At 38.5% G+C, this 13,056-nt stretch overlaps 1 protein-coding gene across 6 annotated transcripts in view; it reads right to left on the reverse strand.

Annotated features, from left to right (window-relative positions):
• The window catches only part of GON4L (gon-4 like), an 87,864-nt gene that overhangs the window by 68,434 nt on the left and 6,374 nt on the right, over window positions 1-13,056 (reverse strand). For 5 of the 6 annotated variants that reach the window (XM_060031273.1, XM_060031291.1, XM_060031282.1 and 2 more), the window contains one exon: window positions 11,565-11,756. The exons of the other annotated variant lie outside the window; for it this stretch is intronic. In XM_060031273.1, the coding sequence (XP_059887256.1) occupies window positions 11,565-11,756 (192 nt within the window). The remainder of the gene's footprint in view (window positions 1-11,564; window positions 11,757-13,056) is intronic. 6 annotated transcript variants of the gene reach the window in all.

A 13,056-nucleotide genomic window follows, 5' to 3' on the forward strand; every position in this document is an offset into this window, starting at 1 on the left:
ATTAGTGAACTAGACTACAGAACAGCAGAAACTGATGCATGGAGGAAAAAAGAAAAGAATATAAAGAAAAAACAATACACATGGGACACGGTGAAAAGACCTAACATACATGTAACTGGAATACCAGAAGAAAAGAAGGAGACCACAACAGAAATGATATCTAAAAAAAATATTTACAAGGATTGTTTTTAACTGATAAAATATCAAATCTCATATTCAAGCAGCTCTACAAGCCCTAAGCAGATTAAAAACAGAAAACCCAAGTACACACATAATAGTCAAAATGCTGAAAAACAGAACAGAGAAAATCTTAGAAGCAGAAGAAAAAAAGACAAATTATCAAAGTAACAACAAAACTGACAGCTGAATTTGCAACAGAAACAATGGAAACCAGAATATAACAGAATGCATCTTAAAGTTCTGCAGGGAAAAGAACAACCTAAAATTCTATACACAGTGAAAATAATTTTTAAAAATGAAGGCAAAACTAAGATTTTTTTTCCAGACAAACAAAATCTGAGATAATTCATTGACAGGAGACCAGGTCTGCAAGAAATACTAAAGGAAATTCTTCAAGATGAAAAAAAATGACCCAAGATGAAGGCAAAATAAAGAACTTCAGGATGAATCAAGACATAAGAAAGGTTAACTATGTGATAAATATAAATCAATATTGACTGGTTAAGACAGTAACAATAATAATAATGTCTTGTAGGGTTTAAAACAAATGAAGAAGTAAAATACAATATCAATAACACAAAAGGCAGGAGTAGATATATAAAGTAAAACTGTTGTAAAGTTCTTACATGGTTTGGGAAGTGGTAAAAGTACGAATTTAAGGTAGATTATAGTAATTTCAAAGACTGCATATTAATCTATAGGGTAACATGTAAAAGAAAAATAAAAGAATACAAAACTAAAAAGCTAATAGAGAAGAAAAGTAAAAGCATTTTGATTACTCCAAAAGAAGGAAAGGAGAAATAAAGGAACAAAAAAGAAATAGAGAAATAGAAAATTATATCAGAAATTACATTAAATATAAATGAAGTGTACAATCTAATTAACAAAGATGTTCAGACAAGGTTTTTTGTTTTTTTTAACTCTATGCTATTTATAAAAGATACACTTTAAATATAAAGACACAAAAAAGGGGACTTCCCTGGTGGTGCAGTGGTTAAGAATCTGCCTGCCAATGCAGGAGACACAGGTTTGATCCCTGGTCCAGGAAAGTCCCACGTGCCGCGGAGCAACTAAGCCCATGCGCTACGACTACTGAAGCCCGCACGCCTAGAGTCTGTGCTTCACAACAAGAGAAGCCACCGCAATGAGAAGCCTGCACACTGCAACGAAGAGTAGCCCCCACTCTCCGCAACTAGAGAAAGCCCGCATGCAGCAACGAAGACCCAACACAGCCAAAAATAAATAAATTTACATTAAAAAAGACACAAAAAAGGTTGAAAGCAAAACAATGTAAACACTTATACCATGTACACATTAATATCAAATACAAAGCAGACTTTAAGGCAAGAAGTAAAGAGATAAAAAGGAACATTTCATGCTGAGTCAATTCAACAGAAAGACATGACAATTCTAAATTTCTGTGCACCTGATAATACAGCTTAAATATATAAAACAAAAGGTGAGGGCTTCCCTGGTGGCGCAGTGGTTAAGAATCCGCCTGCCAATGCAAGGGACACAGGTTCGAGCCCTGGTCTGGGAAGATCCCACATGCCGCAGAGTAACTAAGCCCGTGTGCCACAACTACTGAGCCTGAGCTCTAGAGCCTGCAAGCCACAACTACTGAGCCCATGTGCCACAACTACTGAAGCCTGTGTGCCTAGAGCCCGTGCTCTGCAACAAGAGAAGCCACGACAATGAGAAGCCCACGTGCAGCAATGAAGACCCAATGCAGCCAAAAATAAATAAATAAATAAATTTATAAAAAAGTTGAAAGGGAAAAGAAAGGAGAAAGCCACAATCACAGTTGGAGATTTTAACAGATGTCAATCAGTAACATATGACAGCAGACAAAAAAAAAATCAGTAAAGATATAAAAGATCTGAACAACATTAACAAAACTGACCTCACAGACATATACAGGACATCTTACTTGACTCAAACGACATGTATAAAACACCCACTAAATATGTATTCTTTTTAACAGCACATGAACAGACCATAAGCTAAATGACTCAAGAATTTTCAAAGGTCAGGAATCATATACAATATGCTTTTTGACCACAATGGAATTAAACTAGAAATCAATAAAGAAATTTAACTAGAAAGATCCTCAAACGTTTAGAAATTAAGCAACATATCTCTAAATAATTCATGGGTCAGGAAGAAGTCATAGGGCTTCCCTGGTGGCGCAGTGGTTGAGAGTCTGCCTGCCGATGCAGGGGACACGGGTTCGTGCCCCGGTCTGGGAAGATCCCACATGCTATGGAGCAGCTGGGCCCGTGAGCCATGGCCGCTGAGCCTGCGCGTCCGGAGCCTGTGCTCCGCAACGGTAGAGGCCACAACAGTGAGACGCCTGTGTACCACAAAAAAAAAACAAAAAAAAACAAAAAAAACGAAGTCATAATGGATATTAAAGATATTTTAAGATGAATGAAAACAACAGTATGACACATCAAAATTTTCAGAATGCAGCTACAGCAATGCTTAGAGGGCAAGTTTTAACTTTAAATGTATATATTAGAAAAAAAAGATTGAAAATCTTACTAGAAGCTACAAAAGAACAAATCAAATCCAAGGTAGATTGTAGGAAGGAAATAATAAAGAACAGAAATCAATTAAATAGAAAAAAAAAGTCAAGAAAGCCAAAAGTTGGTTTTAAAAAGATTAACTGATAAACCTCTAGCCAAACTTATCAACAAAAAAAATAAGACACAAATAAAAAGAGGACCTCACTAAAATCAAAACTAAAAAGACAACCTCATTAAAAATCTTAGACATACCAAAATAAACATTACAAGCAACTTTATATCAACAAATTTGACAATTCCTTGAAAAACACAACTTACACAAAACTGACACAAAAAGAAACAGGAAATCTAAATAATCCTATAATTATTAAAGAATTTAATCCAAAACTTAAAAGGCTTTTGACAAAGAAAACTCCAGGCCTAGACAGCACCCTTGGTGAATGCTTACAAAACATTTAAGAAAGAAATAACACCAGTCTTCAACAAACTCTTCCAGAGACCAGATAATGATGAAAAATTTCCCAATTCATTTTATAAGGTCAGTATAACGCTAATACCAACACATGAAAAAGACTTTATAAGAAAGGAAAATTAAAGCCAGTTATCTCCCATAAACAAAAAAACAAAAACCTTAAACAATATATTAGAAAATCTAATACATCATGACCAAATAGGTTTACCCCAGAAATGCTAGTTTGCCTTAACATTCAAAACCCACTCAATGTATGTTATTAGGCATATGTACCTGAAAACAGAGTTTTAAAATATGTAGAACTAGGGACTTCCCTGGCGGTCCAGTGGTTAAGGCTCCACACTTCCACTGCAGGGGGCACAGGTTTGATCCCTGTTTGGGAAACTAAGATCCAGCATGCCAGGTGGCACAGCTAAAAAATTTTAAATAAATAAAAAATAAAAACAATAAAAATAAATAAATAAAATATGTAAAGCTAAAACTGACAAAACTGAAAAGAAATATAGACAAATCCACAATTAAAGTTGGAGACTTCAATATGCCTTTCTCAATAATTGACAGAATAGACCAAAAAAAAAAGAATCCATAAAAATAAATAAAACCTGAACAATGCTGTCAACCAACTTGACCTAATTGACATTTACAGAACAGTGGACCTTAAAAAACAACAGAATACATATGCTTTCCAAATACACATGGAAGAGCTACAAATAAAGATTATATTGGGGCCATAAAATAAACCTCAATAAATATAAAACTACTGAAATCATACAAAGTATGATGTGAACTCAAGGGAATTAAATTAGAAATCAGTAACAAAATGATAGCTGAAAGTCTCCAAATATTTGGAAGTGAAAAAACACACTTCTAAAAAGTTATAGTGGATTTTTTGTTTTTGCTGTTATAAGCCATATGGTACTCTATAACTATAAAAATTACATTTAAAAAAAAACAGGTTCTGAAACTGAACATAGAATAGGACTCCAATCCTGTACAGAAAACCTGAATGTGTGTGTCTCCCCAAAATTAACTTGAACGTGTGTCCCCCCAAAATTCATACGTTGGAAGCCTTACCCCTGGTATGGCTGTATTTGGAGATGGGTCCTCTAAGCAAGTAATTAAGGTTAAATGAGTCCATAAGGGTGAATCCCTGATCCTATAGGATTAGTGTCCTTATAAGAAGAGATATCAGAAAGCTCACTCCCTCTCTCTCCACACACATGCACCAAGAAAAGGCCATGTGAGGTCACAGTGAGAAGGTGAGTGTCTACAAGTCAGGAGGAAAGCTCTCACAGAAACTGAATTTACCAGCACCTAATATTGGAATTCCCAGACTCCAGAACTGTGAGAAAATAAATTTCTGTTGTTTAGAAACACACACACACACACACACCTCTTTTCTTTTTTTTTTTTTCTTTTTTGGCCACACTGCACGGCAAGCAGAACTTCCCTGACCAGGGATTGAACCTGCACCCCCTGCAGTGGAAGCGTGGAGTCTTAACCACCGGACCACCTGGGAAGCCCCACACACACTTCTAAATAACCCATGGGTCAAAGAAGATATCCCAAGAGAAATTAGAAAATACTGTCAACTGAAGTTGATAAAATGCAATATATCAAAATTTGTGGGGCATAGCTAGCACAGTGTTTAAAGGGAAATTGATAAATTCTATAGTATTATTAGAAAATAAAGTCTCAAATCCATGACCTAAGCTCCCACTTTAAGAAACTAGAAAAAGACCAAATTAAACCCAAAGCAAAGAGACAGAAGAAAATAACAGACAACAGCAAAAACCAGTAAAATAGAAAACAGAAAAATAGAGAAATTAATGAAACCAAAAGCTTGTTCTTTGAAAAACCTCTAGCCACAATGATTAAGAGAAAGACTAAATTACAAGTGTGAGGAATAAAAGAACAGACATCATTAGAGCCCACAGACATTAAAAAGATGACAAAGGAATATTATGAAAAACTTTATGTCAATAAATTCAACCACTTGGATAGAACAAATACCTGAAAAGATACCAACTGTCAAAGCTCACTCAAGAACAAAGAGATAACTGAATAACCCTTTATCTGTTAAAGAAATTGAATTCATAGTTAAAAACATCCTACAAAGAAAACTCTAGGCCCAGATGGCTTCACTGGTGCGTTCAACAGAACATTTAAGGAAGAAATAAAACCAACTCACAAACTCTTCAAAAAAACAAACAAAAACAAAAAAACACAAAGAAGAGGAAGGAACACTTCCCAACTCATTGTATGAGGTCAGTATTACCCTAATACCAAAACCAAAGACATTACAAGAAAAGAAAACTACAGGGGCTTCCCTGGTGGCGCAGTGGTTAAGGATCTGCCTGCCAATGCATCGATCCCTGGTCCCGGAAGATCCCATATGCCACTAAGCCCATGCGCCACAACTACTGAGCCTGCGCTCTAGAGCCCATGAGCCACAACTACTCAAGCCCGCGAGCCGCAACTACTGAAGCCTGCGTGCCACAACTACTGAAGCCCGCGCGCCTAGAGCCCGTGCTCCACAACAAGAGAAGCCACTGCAATGAGAGGCCCACGCACCACAATGAAGAGTAGCCCCTGCTTGCCTCAACTAGAGAAACGCCGCACACAGCAACGAAGACCCAAGCAGCCAATAAATAAATATATTTTTTTAAAAAAAAACTACAAGCACAGACACAAAAATCCTTAACAAAATATTAGCAAATCAAATCCAGCAATACAAAATATATATATATATGCCTATATCATGATCAAAAGGGTCGATTTATCACTGAAATGCAAAAATGCTTTGAAATTTGAAAATCAATCAATACAATTCACCATATCGACAGATTAAAAGCAAAAACGAAAACAAAAGATAATCTCAATAGATGCAGAAAAAGCTTTTCACAAAATCCAACATCAGTTCATGATAAAAACTCTCCACAACTAGGAATAGTAGAGAACTTCCTCAATCTGATAAACAATAGCTATAAACCAACAAATTCTGCTTAGTGGTGAAAAACTGGGTGTATTTCCCCTAAGAGATCAGGAACAAAGGAAAAGATGCCCACCCTCACTGCTTCTCTTCAACACTGTACCGAATGTCCTAGCCAGTGCATAATAAGATGGGGGCTGATGGACGGAGAGGGAAAGAGAGAGGGAGAGGAAGGAAGAGAGAGGAAGGAATGGAAAGAAAGAAAGAAAAGACACACAAATTGGAAATGAAGGAAAAAAACTCCTTATTTGCAGATGACTTAATTATCTATGTGAGAAATCCCTCGGTACTTCCCTGGTGGTCCAGCAGTTAAGACTCTGTACTCCCAATGCAGGGGGCACAGGTTCGATCCCTGGTCAGGGAACTAAGATTCCACATGTCACACAGCATGGCCTAAAAAATGGGGGAAGAAAAAGAAATCCCTAAAGAATCTACAAAAAAGTACATAAAGCTAATAAGTGAATTTATAGCAAAGTCACAAGATATACCAATATACCAAAATCTATATTTCTATAAATTAGCAATGAACTGAAAATTGAAAAGAAAAACTGACATTAGCATAAAAAATAAATGCTTAGAACTTCCCTGGTGGTGCAGTGGTTAAGAATCCACCTGCCAATGCAGGGCACACGGGTTCAAGCCCTGGTCCAGGAAGATCCCACATGCCACAGAGCAACTAAGGCCATGTGCCACAACTACTGAGCCTGCACTCTAGAGCCCGGGAGCCACAACTACTGAGCCCACACACAACTACTGAAGCCCTCACGCCTAGAGCCCGTGCTCCACAACAAGAGAAGCCACTGCTATGAGAAGCCCGCACACTGCAATGAAGAGTAGCCCCCGCTAGCTGCAACGAGAGAACGCCCACACGCAACAAAGACCCAATGCAGCCCAAAATAAATAAAAAATAAAAAAATTTTAAATAAATAAATATTTAATACATGAAAAATTTATATACTAAAAACTACAAAATATTTCTGAAATTTTTGAAAACCTAAATAAACAGAAATATATCTTATTCATGGATTAGTAGACTCAGTATTGTTAAGATGGCAACCTTCCCGGGACTTCCCTGGCACTCCAGTGGTTAAGACTCCACGCTCCCAATGCAGGGGGCAGGGGTTCGATCCCTGGTCAGGGAACTAAGATCCCACATGCCGCATGGTGCAGCCAAAACAAAAAAAAGACAGCGACTTTCCCAAATTGATCGACAGTTTCATTATCGATCAATATGCCAACAAGTATGTTTTCCTTTTTTTGTTTTTGTTTTTTTTTGCGGTATGTGGGCCTCTCACTGTCGTGGTCTCTCCCGTTGCAGAGCACAGGCTCCGGACGTGCAGGCTCAGCAGCCATGGCTCACGGGCCGAACCGCTCCACAGCATGTGGGATCTTCCCAGACCGGGGCACGAACCCGTGTACCCTGCATCGGCAGGCGGACAGACTCTCAACCACTGTGCCACCAAGGAAGCCCACCAGCAAGTATTTTTGAAGAAAATGACAAGCCAATCCTAAAATTTACACGGAAATGCAAAGTACCTAGAATAGCCCAATGATCTTGTTTAAAAAAAAAAAGTTGGAAGACACAGACTACCTGATTTCAAGACTGCGACACTGGTGAAAGGTTAAATACATAGACCAATGGAAAAGAAGAGAGAGTCCATGAATGACCCACACAAGTAGTGACTTTTTCACATAGATGCAAAGGTAATTTAATGGAGAAAGAAATCTTTTCAACAAATAGTGCTGAAACAACTGGACATCCATAGGTAAAAAAAGGAATCTCAAATATACCTCCCACATTATACAATAATTAACTCAGATGCCAGAACTGAAAAGATCCTGCGTGCCGCAACGAAAATCCCTCCTGCCGCAACTAAGACCTGGCACAGAGAAATAAATAAATAAATAAATTTTTTAAATTAACTCAAAATGGATCACATATACCTATATGTAATGTGTAAAACTACAACTTCTAGAAGAAAACACGAAGAAAAAACTTTGTGGCCTTGGATTAGGCAAAGGTTCCTTTTTACGACACGAAAGCATAATCCGTAAAAGTAAAACCTGGGACTTCCCTGGTGGTCCAGTGGTTAAGAGTCCGCCTCCGAATGCAAGGGACACGGGTTCAATCCCTGGTCGGGGAACTAAGATCCCACATGCTGAGGGGCAACTAAGCCTGCATGCTCTAGAGCCTGCGCACCACAACGAGAGAAGCCCGCATGCCACAAAAAAGATCCTGCATGTCGCAACTAAGTCTCGACCCAGCCAAATAAATAAATAAATAAAATTTCAAAAAACAAACCAAAAAAACCTTGAAGTAGTTCCTCGTGGCTAATGCTGAAACCATTCGGGCAAAATAAATAATGATAACATGGCACTATAACTCAAATAATAAAACAAACATCCATGAGTCCACACTCATATAAAAACTGAATAAATAAATGAGGGAGAAGGGACTGCTCTTCTTTACAGAAAAATGCCAATTAATAAATGTAAAAGGAAAAACAGAAATAAAAAATCAGCATTATAATTGTTGCAGGGGATCTACCAAAGGAGGCTAAAATTAGGGGGGAAACATCTGAAGAGAAAAAGGATATATGCGTAGTTTCAAAGTATCTCATGCAAGATATGCAGTAATTACGAATGGAATATAGACAAACAGAATAATGAACAAACATTTTACCAAAAAAATCTATGAATGGCCAATAAATACATGAAAATATGCTTTATATCATTATTCATTAAGGAAATGCAAGTTAACACAAGGAAATACACCTAGTAGAACAGATAGAATTAAAAAGTCTGTTAACTGCTGGCAAGGATGTGGATCAATTGTAAATTGCATACATTCCTGCTGGGAATGTAAAATGGTACAGCTACTCTGGAAAACAGTTTAGACGCAGTTTAAACATACGTTTACTGTAAGACCCAGCAATGCCACTCCTAGTTATTACCCCGAGAAAAATGAAAACGTATATCTATCAAAGAACCAGGGACTTCCCTGGTGGTGCAGTGGTTAAGAATCTGCCTGCCAATGCAGGGGACATGGGTTCTACCCTGGTCCAGGAAGATCCCACATGCCGCGGATCAACTGTGCACCACAACTACTGAAGCCCGCATGCCTACAGCCCATACTCCGCAACAAGAGAAGCCACTGCAATGAGAAGCCCGCAGGCAGCAACGAAGACCCAACGCAGACAAAAATAAATAAAATACAAAATAAATTTATTTTTTAAAAAAAGAATTATATGTGGGGACTACCCTGGCAGTCCAGTGGTTAAGACTCCACACTCCCAATGCAGGGGGCACTGGTTCAATCCATGGTCGGGGAACTAAAATCCCATATGCCACATGGGGTAGCCCAAAAAAAGAAAAAAAAAAAAAAAGAACTACATGTGAAGGTTTATAGCAGCTTTAGTCATAACAGGCAAAAACGAGAAAGAACCCAAACGTCCATCAGCTGGTGAACAGATAAACAAATTGTGGTATATCTATACAGTAGAATACTACTCAGCAATGAAGAACAAACATGAATTAATCTCAAAAGCGTTACACGAAGTGAAAGATACAGGATGCACACAATACTGTAAATCAACTATACTTCAATAAAAATTTTAAAAGATACCAGATTCAAAAGGTTACATACATACTGTATAACACCTATATATAATATTGTAGAAAACGCCAAACTGTAAGAATAAAATTGAGATCACTGGTTCCCAAAGGCTGAAAATGAACGACTGCAAAGGGGAATGAGGGAACTTTTAGAGAGAGATGTTCCATATATTGATTGTAGTGGCAGTTACACAACTATATCCATTTTTCAAAACTCACTGAAAAAATTTTATTGTACGAAAATTATCTCAATAAATCTGACATTAAAAATAATCAGTGTAACTCTCCATATTAACAGAATAAAGGAGGGAATTCCCTGGCAGTCCAGTGATTAGGACTCTGCACTTCAGCACTGCGGGGAGCACGAGGTCAATCCCTGGTCAGGGAAATAAGATCCCATATGCCACACAACACGGCCAAAAAAACAAAAAAAAAAAAACAAAAAAGAAAACAGAATAAAGAAAAAAACATACAATAATCTTAATAGAGATTTTTAAAAAGCATTTGACCAAATTCAATATGTGATAAAACTCTCAGAAAACTAGGAAAAAATTTTCCATCATCTGATACAATATATCTATAAAAAGCCTACAATTATCATCACATATAATAAGGAATACTGAACACCTTCCCACAAGTTCAGAAATAAGATGTGGATGCCCACTATCACAACTTCTAACCTACATAGCAATGGAGGTCTATTATTTGCGATGAGAAAAAGAAATCACAAGTGTTCACTTTAAAACCATTTGTTAAGCTAAATAAAGAAGTCTTTATTCACTCGTCTGTATGTGTTATATTTCACAATAAAAATATAATGTTTCAGGTTTCCTTGGTGGCACAGTGGTTAAGAATCCACCTGCCAATTAAGGGGACACGGGTTCTACCCTGGTCCGGGAAGATCCCACATGCCGCGGAGCAACTAAGCCCGTGCGCCACAACTACTAAGCCTGCACTCTACAGCCCGAGAGCCACAACTACTGAGCCCTCGTCCCACAACCACTGAAGCCCGCGTGCCTAGAGCCCGTGCTCTGCAACAAGAGAAGCCACCACAACGAGAAGCCCACACACCACAACGAAGAGCAGCCCCACTCAGGGCAACTAGAGAAAGCTCGCACACAGCATCGAAGACCCAATGCAGCCCAAAATAAATAATAATAAATAAAATAAATTAAAAAAAAAAAAATATATATATATATATATATAGTTTCCAAAAAACTTTATGGAGGCCTAATCCTATGACCTCGCAATTCCACACAACAAAAATTAGGCATATATGTTCACCAAAAGATCTACAGTAGAATGTTCACAGCAGCACCATTCAGAGTAGCCTACAACTGGAAAGTATTCACTCATTAAGAATTGAATTAATAAGGAAAATATAGAATATTCTAACAACAGAATGCTACATCATAATGAAAATGAACAATCTACAAGTACATGCAACAATGTGGACCAACTTCATAAACATAATGTTGAGTGGGAAAAGGCAATCAAAAAACATATTCATATTTCACATAAAGTACAAAACAGGTGAACTAATCTGTGCTGCTAGAAGTCACGATAATGGTTACCCATGGGTGGGTGTCAGTAATAAATGAAAGGAAGGACTTCTAGGTACTGGTAATATTATTTCTTGATCTGGTTGCTGGTTACATGGGTGTATTCAATCTTTGAAAATTCAGTGAACTTGGATACCTTGGAATATGTGCAGTTTTCTGCAAATTATACTTCAATAAAGAGGATTTTTTTTCAAAGAAAAGAAAAGAAAGCCTACCCATTGGAATAAAGAGTCCACCATCCTCTATCTCTTCCTCAGCTTGGTGAGCTAGAGTCCTGAGTGGCTTTTCTTGAGGAGAGGCACAGACATCTGGCTGAGATGATTTCCTAGGCTGGGCTGCTGGTTTTGCAGAGTGACTGTCTGATGGTAATGAAGGCATCTCCCCTCCAGAATGCATTTGAGATTTTCCTGGAAGAATCACAAATATTGCTCCACACTTTGTCCATTCTCAATTATACTCTGTTGTAAAAATCAGCATCTTGTTATAAAGTCCTTTTTAGTTAGATAACTTCATTAATGATGCATTTACTATACAGGCATTCCTCTCTCTTAAAGACAGTATCCTAAGAAAAATATTGAAATCAAAGCTCAGGTCCAATTTAGTCATCGGTAATGTCAGGGAATTGAACTAGGTAATCGCTAAGGTCTTTCTAGTTCTAACATGCATTTTTTTTTTCCCTATGAAAAGATCATATCCGTAATTGTAGGGTGGGGGGAGATATATTCCTGGTAACAAAGGGACATTTTATATAGATGACCATTTAATCAACTATAAATGATATAGGACTTCCCTGGTGGCTCAGTGCTTAAGAATCCACCTGCCAATGCAGGGGACGTGGGTTCGAGCCCTGGTCTGGGAAGATCCCACATGCCGCAGAGCAACTAGGCCCATGCGCCACAACTACTGAGCCTCCATTCTAGAGCCTACGAGCTACAACTACTGAGCCCGCATGCCACAATTACTGAAGCCCGTGCACCTAGAGCCCGTGCTCTGCAACAAGAGAAGCCACCACAATGAGAAGCCCATGCACCACAGCAAAGAGTAGCCCCCGCTCTCCGCAACTAGAGAAAAGCCCGCATGCAGCAACGAAGACCCAATGCAGCCAAAAATAAATAAAATTTTTTAAAGATATACATTATAAAATGTCCTGAACTTTCTGACTCTGTAAGATCAATCTTACAAAGCATTAGAGTAAAAATCACCATAACATTATAAATACATGGTTATACAGTTCATTAGACAACTTTCTCCTTTCCTCACCTCAACTCTTGTTTGTTTGTTTTTTTGTGAGCTGCATGGGTTGTGGGATCTTAGTTCCCCAACCAAGGATGGAACTCAGGGCCCCGGCAGTGAGAGTGCTGGGTCCTAACCACTGGACCGCCAGGGAATTCTCTCCTCACCTCAACTCTTAAAGAGTGTTACCTTTCTTTCCATTTTTCGTGAGGGGCATTAAAAAGACAAAGAGGGGCTTCCCTGGTGGCACAGTGGTTGAGAGTCCGCCTGCCGATGCAGGGGACGTGGGTTCGTGCCCCGGTCCGGGAGGATCCCACATGCCGCAGAGCGGCTGGGCCCGTGAGCCATGGCCGCTGGGCCTGCGCGTCCGGAGCCTGTGCTCCGCAACGGGAGAGGCCACAGCGGTGGGAGGCCCGCGTACCGCAAAAAAAAAAGACAAAGAAACATTCATGCAATATCAAAAGCAAACATTAG

This window comes from Delphinus delphis, chromosome 1 (genome assembly GCF_949987515.2).
Source record: "Delphinus delphis chromosome 1, mDelDel1.2, whole genome shotgun sequence".
Taxonomy (NCBI): Eukaryota; Metazoa; Chordata; class Mammalia; order Artiodactyla; family Delphinidae; genus Delphinus; species Delphinus delphis.